This window comes from Argiope bruennichi, chromosome 3, assembly GCF_947563725.1.
Source record: "Argiope bruennichi chromosome 3, qqArgBrue1.1, whole genome shotgun sequence".
Taxonomy (NCBI): domain Eukaryota; kingdom Metazoa; phylum Arthropoda; class Arachnida; order Araneae; family Araneidae; genus Argiope; species Argiope bruennichi.
The window spans coordinates 71234316-71252366 of record NC_079153.1 but is presented as its reverse complement, the minus strand read 5'-3'; the positions used below and the strand labels follow the sequence as shown (position 1 = coordinate 71252366).

Below are 18051 nucleotides of genomic sequence, written 5' to 3'. Positions count from 1 at the left end.
AAAAACTAAAATGGGAACCAGAAAACATCGCTGCAACATCAGTACCGATGTTCGCAGAGAGCGTTGTCAAATGCGAAAGACAAATTCAGAGCAAGGATAATAGGCATTAAGTAGATGAAAAATTACCAGAAAACACAGGGTCGCAAGAAGCGTTTATTCACTGAAAATCGCAAAAACAGTCGTCGAAAAGGCTGGAATGAATCTGGCGAAGAGAATCGCCTTCTGAATATGAGGATCAGTCCAAATAGATGACTCTGCGCAGATGTTAATATCAAACTTGTGTTGTACGTCCGATAGTGATCTGGGGATTTTCGAATGACCAAATATTCGCATAGTGCGTGTTGATGACACTTACTCCCGTAAAGCAAGCTTCATCTGAGAATAAAACTCTAGCAGAAAAATGTGCATCTTCTTGTGTGGCATCAAGCATGCAGCGTGCGAACTCCACCCGATTTCCGATTTTCATTGAAAAACCTTACCTGCGACCCTATGTTTTCTATTAATTCTTCATCTACTTCATGCCTATTATCCTTGCTCGAATTTGACAACACTCTCTGCGAACATCGGTACTGATGTTGCAACCATGCTTTCTGGTTCCCATTTTAATTTTTCTTGAATGTCTTTAAAACTCCCAAGTTCTCATACAACACGCTTATATCAAATTAGAGAATATAAAATTCCTTACATTTTCAAGCTTTTATTTTTTTTCAAGTTTTAATATTTTTGCAAATATGGGTTCTAAACTACTTTTTCGCTTTCAGTCATTTGCGGCCCACTAGATCATCAAATTCGCATGTTACCAGCATGAAAAAACACTTTTAAAAATGTGCTTTCATTAAAAAAAAATCATAGTTGAAACACCATTTTTTTTTTTTTTTTTTTTTTTTTTGCATTTTTTAACAGTTCTCCGACCTTCTATATTTTTGCGATTTTCTACTGCTAAACTCGTTTGGGACCCCATGTTGTATGGTGATTCTTTATCCTTTTGATGTCTACTATCACCCCTCTGAATTTGTCGGTCGAATTCGGCAACACCCTGTATATATTTAAAGAGTATCCGAAAACTAGCGTGAGTGGTCTCACCCATACTTTCTCTCATACTCTATAATAAACTTGTATTGCCAGAGAACGCCTTATATGGCACTGGCGTACAATAGTTACGAAACATTAACTTTTGGCATAAATTTAGAATTTTTACTAAAACTATAGTGTCATCCTTAGCGAGTTATTTCGCTATTAATTCCTGGCATGCGCTAATAGTATTCAAAAATCGATTTCGTGTTTTAGGCAGTTTTTGTCACAAAGGATTGAAACAACAGTTTGACACAAAACTGCATTTGTAGTCACAAAATCCCATACCAAATCTGATATCGCATTTAGATATTTCGGAAAATTCAGACCGACAAACAGTTAACGCATCATTGGATTTGGTTCAAAACTTGACAACTTATATTCGCACAGCCGGGCAGATGGATTTTTTCAATACAGATTTTACTCAAAATTTGTAAGAAATCTGCAAATTTGGTGTAAATACCAAATTTTATTTTTCTTGCCCAAAGCGTTTTTGAGCTATATTAGTCACAGACAGACGGACATTTTCCAAGAATGTATTTTTCGAACTCAGAGGTTTGAAGAGGTCGTGGACATTCGTCAAAATCTCAAGTTAGAATTTTTTGACGATTATTATATTTTCCCTATACTGTGTACACGAGGAAGTAAAAAGGTGAACTAACGTTTATTTCATTAACTATTGCAATTATACTGTTACGAATCTGTGATGCGGCTTCCCAGCATAGTTGGTTCCATAGGAGGTCCCAGAGCGACCATTTGACGACTTGGCGACGAATTTGGCGACTCTGGCGCCAAAATAGATTATACCCGAAACATCGAGAATTTTCCCGATCCGTCTAGTAGGAACCGAGATAAGCCTCGAACGTTCCTGATTGGTTGAGAGGCTTCTAGCCGCGCCTCCTGAGACCTATAAAAGGAAGCAGTCCTGTCACTGCCGGGGTAGTCGTGAACCAGTGGTAGTCGAAGAAGAGTAGTCGGAATCGACGGTGAAGAACTGGTCTTCCAGGGATATGGAACAGCGACGGAGTCAAGCTAGTGCTGAACTAAGCTGTGCGCTACTGTCTGCAGTAGAGTCTTGTTGTATGCTGCTGTGTATACTGTTGCATGTTGCACGTCTCGTCTGAAGATAATCGTCTTCTGTGCTGTATATAGTTGTCATCTTTGTGCTGTCCTGTGTGTCTTCGTGTAAATAAACGTCGTTGTTTCATTTTCTACTGCCGCCTGCTGATTGAGTGTTCTCCACACCATATAACTCGCACTATCCAAACGAACCCCGGAAATTTCGTAACAATACATATCCTTCCAATGTAAAGTTTCATCAAACTATCTGTTTTTTGGCGGCCAGATTGTTTATACGACTTATTCAGATTTTGAGCTGTTAAATTTTAAGAGAAATTTAAATGAGAAAGCTATTAGGTTATTTGAATTGGTTGAAAAAAAATAGAATTATATGGTCTGAAATAGAAAATGTTGAAGAAGAATTTTCTAATGATGTTGAATTAACGGAGAAGTGGAGAATTACCGAGAATTAACGGAGAATTATCGGAACACTATTAACTTGATTTCAGGAACAAATGAAGGAAATAGTAAGATTTCCGGGGCATTAAATGAACCAAGACGAACTTTCCGGCTTCCCAAGCTGGAATTTTGACGGCGGTATAAGGAATTGGCTCGAATCTAGAGACAATTCTAAAACAATGGATGATGATACTATCGATTCCGAAGACAACTTTTAATATTGTTTGCAAACGGATTCTAAAATTGTCCGACCGCTGGTGTAGTGTGGAAGTTTGGAGAGGAGCAATGCCAGCTCAGGTGTAGTCCTCGTCATCTGAATTCAAAATTTCGAGGTCTGTTACAAAATATCCTTAGTATATCTTTTTAAACGGGACATTAACATAACTAACTAATATCAAACCGTCCACATTTTTGCATGCGTTAGAATGGGTTTAATCCATCAAAATAGGGATGAGAGGAAAGATGAAGGGATGAAATGTTTACATTTAGTAATAAAGTAAACTCCCTCGCGTTAAAATGTTACTCGCGAATTTATGAGGCCTAAACATTGCAAATAATTTGCAATACTGCCTGAAAAAGATACTTATAATAAAACTCAATTTGTGTGTGTATGTAAGTTGGCGTTCTATAGGCCAGATAGTTCTACCTTCATCTACCAAATTTGACAAGTGTATACCTTGGAGGCTGGAAATGTGCACCTCGGTATGATTTTTTAAATTTTTAATTAGAATTTTAATTAATTAATAATTAAGCGAAATGTTGGCGTTTTTCCGCTATAACTTCTGAAAGTATAACATCATAAAATTGATTTTTGCATCATATTAAAGTTTAAAAAATTATCGGTTCAATGATACTAATGTTTTAACAAAAAAATTAAATTTCTATTTTTAATGAATTTTTTTATGAATTTGATTGCAAATCTAAATGCACCACAAATACGTGTGCTTGTCACAAAAATCAAATGCTATGCAATTCAAAGTATCACCAATCTTTACATTACACTAATAAGTAAGCATAATTTTATCATACGTTTCTCAAATTCATTTCCTTAATTGTAATAATGTGTTAAACCGTTTGATTCGTTGTATTATAGTTTTTCAATTGATTGATCATTAATTCTATCGACAAATGCGTTGATTCTTAGATTTTGTTAATTTGATTCTTAAGATACCAAAATAAATAAATAAACAACCTTTAATTTAAGCTCACAAAAACGTTGATGTTGTTCTAGCAAAAATATTATCATATTGGATATATTTTGCCTAGTAGGTAAGGTGCAGATTATTGAAGTAATAAGTTGATTACCTAAGTAATTTGAGAAATGAAACATTTTTCAGCACTTTAACGGATTACCCTACTTAATTTGCTGATTAAGTGATTTCTGCACTTTAGCGGTAATATATATAATGAAATTGCTTTCAGGGGTAGGCGAAATCTCCTGAAGAGCACGAAGGATTGCCAACAAGAATAAACAGAACGATAAAATTTCTTCCGCTGCTTATATTGGATCTAATGAAAGAAAGAGTCGATAAAAAATAGCAATTTAATCAGATTTTGCAATAAGTCATTTCATAATACACTAATTCTTTGTTTAGTAAAATTAACGTCCATTTTAAAGCAACACAAGGGTTATTTTGGGACTGACTTCCTAATTTTGAACAGCAGTCAGATGACGAAGACGATACCTGAGCTGAGATTAACCTTTTTACTGAATCTATAGTAGCGAGTGTTTTTAGTTATAAAACCAGTTATGTTGTTCATAATATCCGAAAATAGAATTCATGTTTTAGACTTATCTTTCCCAATCGATTTGAACACAAATTTGTCACAGAATTACACTTATAGATACATAATTTATACTTCACACTTTATACTTTGATATGAAAATCTAAAAATGGTCTTTGGCGGCGAAATTTTGAGCTAATTGTTTTTATTCGTTGAAACAAATTCCCATTCCTCTCATTCCCAAATTCTCACATGATGAATTGATCAATTGCGAGAGTAAAACACTAAGCTATTGAAAATATTATGGGTGGTTTTTATCTCTCTTTGGTGACCAAACAATCTGTAGCGTTAATGTTGATTATAATATCCCATATTCAACCTGGTGACTTTTCTATAAGTTAGATAAGTTTGCAATCTCATTATCAGAAGCAATCTCATCCTATCTCTTTATCTCCTTTGAAAAGTGTTTGACTGATCATCCGTTGCAAGGCGGAAGGAAAATGAAATGCATTGCAACATTTCTTCTGAGAACAAATTTGAGAAATATAATTTAAACGAAACGTTGTCGCATTTGGCGTTAAATATCGTATTCATAGAAGGCATTGCATTGATGTCTGTAATATTATAGAGTACATTTTGCGAAAAAGCGAATACCTCTTCAGCAAATTTTGTAAAGAAGAAAGAAACTGATTAATGAAACTTATTAATTTATGAAAGATGAAAATTTTTGAAAAACAAATAGGATTTAACTTTTGAAAGCAGAAATAATAAAATTGCAGAGTAAATAAACAACCTTACTCGATTAGCTACATTCAATCATCAATGCTGAACATGTAAGTAGCTTAATTTATTTTCTTCTAGATAAATGAGATGTTGCGTTAGTTGACTTGACAAAAAATACTAGTTTATCGAGCTGTAAATTCCGTCAAAGTTCTATTAATGTGCATTTATACGTGTAGCGTTCGTCACTTGCTTTGTCTAACCCTTTCCAGTTGAGTGTCTTCTCTCAGCCACCCTTCGTAGCGGTGCTTCATTTCGACATTTTTTAAAAATTTTAATTTTTAAAAATACCTACAGAATGTTAAAATGTTGTAGATTCATTTTTCTGAGAAATTCGACTTGACGCAGTTGCATGTATTTATTTTCTTGTTGTAATAAACAGTTCATGTATTAAGTGAGTAATTATGCATCGAATTATCTTTCCGAATGCAAAGGATTAATTTGATGTCGTGTGTATATTATGACTAGCTCTTTTTACTGTTTTTGAAAATAGATTTTATTTTATTTTTTGTTTTAATTGTTTTTTTTATATTTTATAAAATTGCAGAAAAAAAAAAGGAAAAAATGCTCTCTCTTCAGCTATTCGTGCTTTTCCTTATAATCATTTTATTTATAATTAGACGCCTTTGGCGACCAGCTGGTTCGACAATCTAAATGCTCGTTAAAATTTTAATAATTAAATATTTTATATAACTTATATTTTAATATCTTCTTCATCAAAATATTTTAAAGCTTCAAATTTTGATAGTCATATAATTCACTCATAATATTATAAAAGCCTTCAGCCATAAAGTAATATGTATTCTCTCTTATTTTCTGTTCCAGTAGAAGTTGTGCTTTAAATTACAATTAATATAAGAACATTTTTTTTACTGAAACGAAGCATTTTTTTTTAATATGAGTACTGAAAACAGAGTCGCTGAGTATTTAAACTTTATGGGCACTAAAGAATATCTTTCTTAATTTATGTAATATCAAGAATTTTTCTACAAATTTTTCTCAGATTCATCATGAACATATTAATTAATTAGCAATGTTTAGTTTTAAATGCATGAAACTCTAAGAAAATAAACAAAATCGTTTGAAATAATCGGCCGGAGACATGTTAAGCCTTCAAAACCAAGTCCGTATCCGTTGAAAATAGAGTTGTCAACAATCAGAATTTTCTTCATGCTTAAATTTTCAACGCCAATTATGGTAACGCAAATGCATGAATTTTCTACGCCAGTTGGGGTAATGCTACGCAGATTAGAAATTTTTAATTTCCTTTATTCTGTGTTATTTTAATTCAAAAGTACTTCAGAATGAATCTGAAAGATCGATTAATTAACAATGTTTAATTTTAAATGCATCAAATACTAAGAAAATAAACAGAATCGTTTGAAATAATCGGCCGAAAATATGTCTATTCTCGTTAATGTGGGGAAAAAACTGAAGCCTTACTCATTTGGTGGTGGGGAAATGAAGGCTTTTTGGCCGGAAAGTTAGTTTTTAATTCATAATTAAAAATTCAAAAAATGGGACCCCAGGTGCACATTCCCGACCTCCAAGGTATGCATGTGCCAAATTTGGTAGCTGTAGGTCGAACAATTTGGCCTGTAGAACGCCAACACACACACATTGAGCTTTATATAAGTATAGATGAAGAGTCAAATATAATTTCGTTTATATTTTAATCGTTATCCTGTTGTTGTTGTGTATAATGGCACTTGCCATGGACAAGCTCGCTGACGAAGTCAGTGATTTTAAACCAAGGGAGCGTCTCTTATTTTTGTAGCGCCAACTAGGGCCAAGAGAACGTCTTAGCTACTCACGCATCACATTCGCTTGCACAACCCCTTTTTACAGGAGGGTACATTCACACATGTCACAGTTAGAACAGGAAGAACAATCATGCCCGAACTGGGACTCGAACCCAGGACGCCCAGGTCACGGGGAAGACGCGCTACCCCTATGCCAGGACGCCGGCAATCGTTATCCTAAATGAAGCCAATAAAAATATTCGGAAGATCATTTTCTTTTCCTTTGGCCCGGATGTTTAATTCGAAATGAATTCAATAAAATTAGTTTTTAAAAACATACTTTACATCATTTAAAAAGTAGTTATTTTATTCTAAAATTTATCTTCTTTTTAAACACATTCCATTTCAAATTCCGACAAATTCAATGATAGACTCCAGATTCCACAGCATTTATAATTCGTTATTATAAATGACATGGAATCTATCTTTAAATTACAATTGAGCTTGATTCGCCATTAAGCTGAAAACATTAAAACGGAAAATGTTGTTTTACAAACAAAAGAAATAAATATATTTTATTAAAATTTAAAAGAAATGCAAATTTAGTGTTAAAATTGATATCTTACTGATTAAGAAAAAAATGAATTGATTATTTTTTTTTCATTTTATTTCTGCCTTTTTTTATTAGTTTACATCATTCATTCCCATCTTCATTAATAGGCATGATGTGATACTCCACTTTATTTTACGAACTTATAAAAAAAATGTAATGCATTTCATTCACTTACAAATGTAAATCAGTTTATCCCCGTATTTTACTGGCAACTTAGAGTTCAATACAAATGTTATTTCATACGAAATATTTCATTACATGAAGAAACGTACCCTGGATATTTGCTGTTACAAATATGGGACACAAATCGCAGAACATATTCTAAATGTATGTTAAAGTTATTCTTTCTTATGGCACTTGCCACGGATAAGCCCACTGTTACGAAGACAGCGATTTAAGCCGGAGGGAGAGCGTCTTTTGTTTTTATAGTAGCACCGATTAGTGCCAAGAGTACGACATTGCTACTCACACATCATTCATTCGCTTGCACAACGCAGGAGGGCACATTCACACATAGAACAATGGGACAACAACCATGCTCAAACCGGGACTCGAACCCGGAACGCTCAAATCACGAAGACGCGCAACTCCTATACCAGGACGCCGGTGTATGTTAAAGTATTCTGCATATCTGTAATTTCCATTACTATGGTAGTTACTGCTATCTATATATCAAATATAGAGAAAGGATTGTTATCGTCAAAAAATACGAACTCGAGATTTTGACGAATCTTAACCTTTTAGACCTCTCTGAGTTTGATAAGCGCATTTTTTGAAAATGTTTGTAACAAAAATAATACAGTTGGCTGGAAAAAGTTGAAAAAAAAAAAAAGTCAAATTTCATTGCTAGTACTTGTTACAAGTGTACCGGCTGAAGAATTTTAACCAATAAATCCACATTTGAAATGGAAGAGCAAAATGCATTTTTTTGATAATATATGTGAACCAGAAATAATGTATACTAAATTGCAGTATTTTACTTTATAGAGAATTCGTCTCAATCATAATACATTATTATCTTTTACTTATATGTTTATGATTCGTTCTAAAGGAACATTTGGCAACCTCGAAAATTTTAACCTAGGTCAAATATCGAAGTTCCCATGATAGTCTTTAATGGAATCGCATTTCCAACATGGGGTACATTTCAAAAACTCAATTAAAAGCAGCTGTTTATTATAATGAATCGATGAACTGTTTATTATAAGGTGTTTAATCGATACCATCTAAGCCACTGTATTTTTAGGCCGACTTCGCTTCTTTGCCGAATGTGTCTCTTAATTCTTTTGATCCAGCACTCAAAGGGACAAGATGATGATGGTAAGAAAGTATATATATTTTTTTAATTCACAGTCTTAGTTTATATATATCTTATACAGTACACTCCCGAGTATCCTGTTCGTCACTATCCGACCTTGTTTTCTTTTATTGTAATTAAATGAGGCATTGGCAATGCTATCAAGGCATTGGAAGCGGACTGAAATGCAGAGGTAGTCATCTATCAAGGACTTTTTCAAAAACTGAAAACTGCAAGTTTTGACCCTTATGTAAGGGTTACCTTTTCATATTATATAATCATCTATCCGGGAAAAATAAGTTCGAGCCAATTTTCTTAAGAATTAGGCCTACAATTTACTTTAACGTTTTGCTTATGTTTCCTGCATTTAAGTTAGGCATTGCAGAATTCATGTTAAAATATGAACAGTTTATATCCTTTAACTTATTTTTTCTATAATACCTTCTTGAAACAAGTAGTGCAGCATATAATCATATATAAACTTCCAGTACAGAGCCTTCTATTCTTCAGCAGTTGCCTGTAACTCGAGGCGTTACAGGCAACTGCTGCTATGATTCACCGGGGCGCTGCCACATTTATATTCTACGTGGCTTCTGGTAAACGAAGGGCTTAGTACTCAATAAGAAGGGAGAAGATACATATTATGACAGTGAGTTTTGGTATAAAAACTTAGTCTTCTGATATTAGTGGGCAAAGAAATAAGTTTATAGAACTCCAGCTTATCTGGCTTTTTTGTAATCCGACCTGTCCTTCCACTACATTAGGCCGGATACTCGAGAGTACACTGCATAGGATAATTTTGATAATAAATTCCTCATATCAATAATTATTTACATATTATTAAAATAATATATTATTCAAACATTTTTAATATTATTTTTTACATTGCAGTCTTTGCTTATAAATTCGATGTTTATTTAGATGCTGGTACTTTTATCATTATAACTCTTACAGCTGAAGGATTGTGATACTAAATTAAACAATAATTTATCAAAGAAGACTGATAATGCATATCTTTCCGTTCATTTATTGGATTAAAATCGGGGTCGGGAAGCTCACAGATCTTGATTTTCATTATACAGAAAGTTCAACCAATACGAATCCAGAGAAATTACATTCAAAGTCATTAAGAATCCCTATTAGTTTCTTCGCCCAGATTATTGACTTTTTTGAGCAGTTAAATGATTAATATGAAATACGCTTTTTTTAAAAAAAAATTTCATGTTATATGACTGGAAAGCGTAAATTCGATTGGAGCAATAGACTGCAAATGAAAAAAGTGTACATATTAGGAAAATTAAGTGAAAAACTGTACTCAAATGAAATTAATATCATTATAAAAGTAATTGATTGAGTTTTTAGATAATACAAAGTAAATTTTTGTAAAGTAATTTTTATGGAAAATATGAACATCAGTTTCCATTAACAAATCAAAGTGGTTATCTATCTATTTAAGTCTATTTTTGTACTCGATTATACTTCCTTTTGAAGTTACCTTCTTGCTTTTTTTATCTCCTTTCTTCTGATTGAATGCATCTTTTGGTAATACAAGGAACCATATCTAGAATATCTCTAATAATATTTTGTATCTCATTTGATTAGCTAAGTGGAGCGGTGAATTCAATTTAGCTATAAAAATCTTCAATGATTCAGTCTGAAATTCGTATGATGATTTGTTTACTTGACATAATTACATTACATTACATAAATTTAAGAATATCCAATAAAAGACGTTACTTCTGTAAAACCCCGACTACATCTACCTAAAGTCATCTATCATTGCATAATTGATAATCATGATAGAAAATTCAAACGTTATCGCAGCCACGTAATTTTCTGTATTATCCAATCAAGATCGTAGGTCATTATCGCTGCAAGCATAATATACCACTGGTGCTGAGGTTTGTTACCTCTCTGCAGAACTAGTCTTGAAAGTTTTTGATACATTCATGAAGAAATGACAATAGTTATATTCACTGAATTAAAAGAAAACTGTACATAAATCATCTCAATGATGAAAACAAGGATGGGGACTACAGTAGTCTTGAATTATCTTCTCTTTATGCTTCTCTGACATTAAAATTATGTTTGGTAATTATATCGTGAATGATCAACTAAGGTTAATATTTCATTGTGAACAGAGAGTGAAATTTGTGTTTTGAATGGCTTGAAAATCCGGTTCCGTTGATAATTATGAAGAAAGGATGGCATTGCTTTGTAGTGCATCTGGTAACAAAATTAAAATATTTCAGAGAAGTCCGTGTAGGTTTAAAATATAAATTTAAAAATTTTAATAAACCAAAGATAAAATTCTAATAAATCAAAGATAAAACAAGATTGCTCTCAAGAGTTGTGTAAAATTTTTATCTCAGATTTCTACTGAGAAGATCAATTGCATTGCTATTGTAATTATATTGCTTCATAAGAAATGCAATATTTGATCTAATCCATGAGATATGCTTTTAAAATATAGGATTATTATAAAATTCAAAACGATATGAATGTCTTTCTCAAAGATGCAATCTACAGAAATACATCAATTCACACATTGATTTGCAATTCAAAAATAAGCTTATTTAAGTATCTATAAATTTCATGCAACAATACAAGGCTTCCATATCTGATCGTATAGATTATATTTTTAAACATTTTTTGAAACTAACTCTCTTCACTTTTCAGACTTCGAACCGAGAGATTGCTCCGATCACTTGATGAACGGGAACTATGAAAGCAGAATTTACACCATCTTTCCCAATTCCAAATCTTTGAATGTGTATTGTGACATGGACACTGATGGTGGTGGCTGGACGGTAAGTAGCAAACTTAATAATCTCCGAGCAGTATGAAGTATAACTAGAAGTAAATTTGTATCAAAGTTGCATCATCCAAATTATTAATTACAATCATATAATTTTGTCTGTAGTAAAAAGTTTCATGATTGTAGTTGGAATATTACAGTCATCTCCATTTTTTTTTAATCATCCAAACAATATTGTCATGAATAATGTCTCAACTAACAATCATAATTATTGCTGAGCACCATATGGATCTATCAAATGTTAACTAAAGCCCAGGATAGCCTGATTCGTAGGGCACTGAATTCGCGTCCATTGGATTACGAGTTCAAACCTCGCAGGCCGAAGATTCCCCCCGTGTGTGGTGGCTGACGCGCGTTAAATCTGTCGTGGTCACAAAGTCTTCCATGTCGGGAGTAATACCACTGGGGGTACTGGATCAGGAGTGATCGTTCTCTGAATCAGGTCTAAATTACGATCTGTGAATGAGTGAATGAAATGTATGAATGAAGCCCACCCCGCAAAAAGGGTTGTGACGTGTGTGTAGCTAAGTCGTTCTCTTGGGCCGAGATGGCGCTACTGTAAAAACAAGAGACGTACGTACCCTTGGCTTAAACCACAATTGACTTCTTAAAGAGCCATTAGAAACAAAAAACAAATGTTAACTATGTAGGATAATTCGTCAATGTGTAGATTGATTGCAACTCTCTTGAAAATGTTATAATCAATATTATTTATGTAGACTTACGAAATTATAAGATTCGACTTTACCAAAAGTTACATGAGACGATGAGTGATACTTCCAACACAATGGAACTTATTCGCGTTGGTATATTGACTTGAAAGTAGGTCTTAAAATAATTCAGAAAAAAGGACGTTTAGGAGGAAGAAATAGCATTCAATTCCCTCATCGTTCGCCAAATTGTAATCTAGTGAACAGACGTGGAAATGATTAATATTGCAAAAATATTTCGCAGGAAAATGTGTTTAAAGCGCCCTTTTAAACCAGTGAGAGAGTTCTATATTTTCTAAATTCGACGGTCAAAGATTCTTAAAACATTTGGAACAAGCTTTTCTGTTTTTCTCTTTTCTTTCTCAGCATCCTTTGGAAAGATAAAAGAAGAAAAATAGGAACCCCCTCGAAAATCACTATAATCCACAAATATGGGCACTCCCTCCTAGCTTGTGTGAAACAGTGACGCTATGGCACATTTTGTGTTTTATAATGTAGTGACGAAAACTGAATTTGCGTTCTGTGCTGCATGCGTTCAAAGTTTGATAAAAAATAATCAAATTTGATCACAAAATGGTATACAAAATTTCAACTATCTAAGTAGTGGCATTTTTGAATGATCGGTTCATATAACACAAAATAAATAGATATACGATCAACTTTGACGGATTTAACTAAAAGTTCAATATGCATCTAGAATTTTGACGATAAATCTGTATATAAAATTTCATCCAAACTGAGCTAAAATGCATATATAAAGACAACTAGATGAACTTTTTTTCAACTATTTCGTTCAAATTATGGTAGAAGAAATTTAATGTTAAAACTATATACCAAATTTCATTGTTGTAGTTTAATGCTATTTTTAATCATTTTTTGCACAAACAGATAAAGAGACATATTACTAAATATGCGCTTTACATGCCTAGTGAACTCACTAGGCTGAAATGGGGAAATTCATTAAAATTTCAAAATCTAAATTTTTGACAGTTACAATGTTTTCTTTTTAATTTTAAGTAAATGAAAATTTTTAATTACAATAATTTGAATTATTGCGTCAGGACCAGAGAGTTCCAACGAAAAACCGTGTGAGCAGATTTGATACATATTAAATCAGTCGAGGCTAAATTTCTTCCCACTGATGTGGTGCGAAAGTTTGGAGAGAGAGTGTCAGAACAGGTGTTATCTTCATTATCTGACCTTAGTTCAAAATTGCGATGTCCGATCTGGACTCTAATGTTGAATTACACGTTTGAGTTCAGATTTGTTGTTGTTATATAAAGCCTGGTTTTGCACTAGGTGCCACCTCATGTACGTTAATTTTATTATTAACATCTAAACAATAACAGTCAACGATTCAATTAATTTGAGATAAGTAAAAAAGTTATCTATTTCTATTTTATTCTTTTCACAAAACTTTTGATTTATTTTAGGTAATTCAAAGAAGAGGAAACTACACACCACAAGAGAAATTTTATCGGGACTGGAATGACTACAAACACGGATTCGGAAACGTCGACCGAGATTTCTGGTTGGGTAAGTGTGTTGAGAGAACACATGCTTTAAAAAATTGTGGAATCTCTTCCTTCCCACTCATATCCTGTGATTTTTATTTCTGGCAGGAAATGACAACATCCATACCCTGAGCACCCTAATGCCTGTAGAAATACGCTTCGATCTGGCGGATGTGAGAGGAAACCGTCGTTATGCAGTCTATAAAAGTTTCTACATAGATAATGAGAAAAAAGATTATACTCTGCACATTAGTGGGTACAGCGGAAATGCAGGTAAACCGTTGAATTGTCGGTTGGTTGGTTCGAACTTTGATATATAACACTAAGTAACAGTTAAGTCACCTGCGTGATCTCTTCTTGGTTTTCTTATATTCTCAAACAATATGGCCTATTTTTGTTTAACTTGAAACATTTGGTCAGAAAATTTTAGCCCTCTACTACAGTTGGCAGATGGGTTCAAAATTTGCTACAGTCTACACGTTTATTACGATATTTTTCGTATTACGCATACGAACTTTTAGGTATTTTATTGTGCTTTCGACTTGAGCACACTTACAAAAGGCCATAGCAAATAAAACATATAAAAATAAATAAATAAATAAATTCTATGGATTTCATTCAAAATTTGACAAAAATTCACAATTATGAAGCAAAGATCTGATCTCAAATTTAATTCGCCTAGTTTAATATAGTTATATTCATTCATTCATAAAGTTATATGGAAATATTAAATATAATTACATATAACTTTATTATATATTATATAACTTTTTATGATATATTAACTCCATATAGCATAAAAAAAGTAATTTGGAGTTATATTATTCATTCATAAATAAATGGTTTTATAAAATAATATAATTAGTATAGAAGTTATAACTCCGTATAACTTTATAAATATATGATATAACTTTATTATGCTATGCTAATTCCATATAGGATAAATAAAGTTATTTGAAGTCATATCCATCCACAAATAAACGATTTTAAGAAATAATCATAATATTTTTTCTTATTTCGAGAGCTTTAAAATATTATACAAAGTTAGTGATGAGATTTCATGGGCTCAAAGGCATTGTTTGGAGCATTATTATTACGCTCAGAATTCTTTAAAGTGATCTATTGAAATAAAATGATTTAAATAATTTTTTTTGTATACTATATTTTTTAAACAAACTAAAAAGCATAAAATAAATTAATAAGAAGTATAAAATAAATAAGTCCTACATAGATTTCCAACTCTCTCTTGAAAACAATTGATGGTGAAAATTAAAATTCACAATCACCAATTTTCAAGATAATTTGTAATGAGCTATAAATGTGTATAAGTTTAGGAGTAATTATTTTCATAATTTTCAATCCGTTTTTAGAATCTGATACGTTGAATTTTATTATTGAAATGATAATTTTTTTTGTCTTATGTGTCTGAAATTTTGCAATTGATTTCAAACTAACTTTCCGATGAAGTATACCGAATGACAAAATGTGTACCATACAGACAAGAAAGCAAGTTAATATTGCATTGTTGTTCAGTTCACAGCTGTGATTAAAAATTCGAGTCCCTAGCTCATGGGAAAGTTAGTATATACAAACACTACTGCAATTTGCTCTGGTACCGTTTTATTTTAGCAAAAGTTTTAATTAGTTTAAAATCGTTTGCAAAATTTATACAGAATAGATAAATAGACAGAGAAGAAAGCGAGTTAAAAAAAACTTTATAAAAATAAGAATTTTTATTTGAAAAGATGATTTTCTAAAAGAATCAAAACGACGGATTTCACTTATGGCTTCACATGAGATGTTTATCGAAAACTATTCTAAAATATTTATCGCGCATCAGCAAAAACTTCTAAAGTTTTACAAATTCACTAAAACGTCGGTAAATTCTTTAAAAATTATTATCATGATCCTTATTCAAAAGTAAGATATTTCATTGATATCAAGCTGATTGTATACATTTGATTGCTAAGAGGAAAAATCAGAGTATGTGTTTTTGATGATTTTCTGCAAAGAAAACTAAGATATAGACATTTCTGCCCTTTTTTCTGTCGTATCATAGAGTCTTCCTTATTAAAATAAAAAAAAAATATTTTTCTTTGTATTACTGAAACAAGGACACTTATTAGAAGACATTTCCTGAAATTCTTTTTCCCTGAGAGTCATCGGGAGGTACTATTTTATTCATCTTTCGACAATTTGTTTCGTTGAAAAGACTTTTTTTATGATGCAGCTTAGTATATTTACTGGGTTCAAAAATTTCTTTACATACTGCATGCTTCCTTATTTTGAATATTTATGATATTTTGATATTTTAACTTGAAATGTAGAAATTCGCGTTATTATTTTCTCAAGTTGTGATATTAATAAATGAGTTTAATATACTTTTTTAAAAAATAGTCATCTTTTATTCTTTAATTGGGTACTCTTTTCCTCTGAGAGTGATCGAATTGGGATTTTTGTTTTTTATATTCTGCTCAAAAGCATGTAATTTTTTATAGGTAATTTCAAACATTATATATAAAATATATTTGAAATGTCAGAAATTGAATTAAATAAAAAATCATTTTTTCAAAATTATCACGATATTTTAGATTTTAAATCTATGAAATCAAAATAAATGGCTGTTTAAGCATGGGGATTCAAGAAAATGATCTTGACTAGAATTAAATCAATCAAGTTTTCATTCAATTTTTTATGCAGTCTCAAAGTTTATGATTAATAAATAATAATAATAACTTAATATTGCGTTAAGGAAAACAAAAATAAATTTAATTTAAAATTGATTTTGAACAAACGTTACTAAAATGTTTTTTTTTTAATTTTATTTTGAAATGAGTTTAATTATTATTTTTCTTATAATTTTGTAAAATTTCGAAGAAGCTGTTATAAAGTTGCTTCTGTTAAGTTAAACATAAAATGGCGAAGAACAAGATAGTGCAAGCCGGAGACTATGAATTCGTATTCTGATTTTACAGGTGATGGCATGAAATTCCACAATGGACAGCCATTTTCTACTAAAGACAGAGGAAACTACCAAGCTGTCTTAGCTATATATGGACCCTGGTGGATCTTCGAATGGGCGTACGTACATCTCAATGGATTTTACAGTCCAGGTGAGAACGACTTCCAGGCTATTCATTGGTACAAGTGGCTGGAAAACGAAGGATTGGCCTTTTCAGAAATGAAAATCAGACAACGTTAATACTATATCTTCGATGTGAATTTAAAAAACAAACTGATGCTTGCATTAAAGTCTTTGTTATTGCTTTCAAAGTTTTATTTTCTCTTTAAAATGCTGGGTAAGATTTTAATTTGGAATTTAAAACTGAATTCTTCGTAAATTTAAATATTAATACATTCGCTGCTAACAGCAAAATAAAGATCAGATGAGGGGACAACAAGGAAACAATGGAAAATAATTACATTAGACTACGTTTTGTCTGACAACAAACTACTTGCGAAAAACTACTTGAGCCATTTTCACTCATATTTCTTCATATACTCTCCTGAGTATGTGGTTTCGATTTCTGAAGGATAAAAATTATGGAGGAAATGGCGCTGCAGAATAAAAATTTACAGATTTCTTGACATGTTCTATCTTTATTAGGAGTCATTAAGCCTTTCCTCACGAGTATTGAAACTGATTTTATGTGGTCGCACTTTACTTGTTAAGCTGTTTCATCAAAGAAGTATGTAAATTGCCTGTTCTGCTGCATTTCGACAGATAAAAAGTTTACTCAAAAGCCCTTTAAAATTACAAGATTTTGAAAAATGATGTTTTATTTTGATGAGATCAGAATATTCAATATTAAACCCAGAAGAGACAGAAAATCAATTTAATTTCATTAGTGAAGCAAGTGCATTTGCAATAGTGTATATGCGATATCTTGGAAAATGAGTTTTAATTAGAATATACCAAGAGTTACAATAGATGTTCTGATTTGCTTTACAGCATTTGTTTTTTTGATGATAATGAGGTACGAAAAACATATCCTTTGATATTCATTGCTCAATTGACAAAGGATGATGAAGGATCTTGACTGATATCATGAAGTTATGAGGCTCATTTCCTCTTGAATGACTCTGACAAGAATCGTAACTGCCGCATTTTGTCTGATGCATCTTTTCAAAGCGACAATACAATGATATCCTGGAAGTTGTTGAAAGACTGACACCTTTACTTTTACATTTATTTAGAAGCCGATTTTGAGATTAGATAATGTGTAAATAATATGTAGCAGATGTGAAATGCATATTGTGTTT

The 18051-nt window shown here is 31.9% G+C and overlaps 1 protein-coding gene across 1 annotated transcript; it reads left to right on the top strand.

Moving 5' to 3' along the window:
• The first annotated feature begins 4882 nt into the window (after positions 1-4882).
• Positions 4883-17061, top strand: LOC129963069 (techylectin-5A-like). The gene is made up of 6 exons (XM_056077104.1): positions 4883-5147; positions 8696-8769; positions 11426-11556; positions 13708-13810; positions 13897-14061; positions 16764-17061. The coding sequence occupies exons 1-6, from the start codon at positions 5137-5139 to the stop codon at positions 16988-16990; spliced, it is 711 nt and encodes a 236-aa protein (XP_055933079.1). The 5' UTR covers positions 4883-5136; the 3' UTR covers positions 16991-17061.
• The last annotated feature ends 990 nt before the right edge of the window (positions 17062-18051 follow it).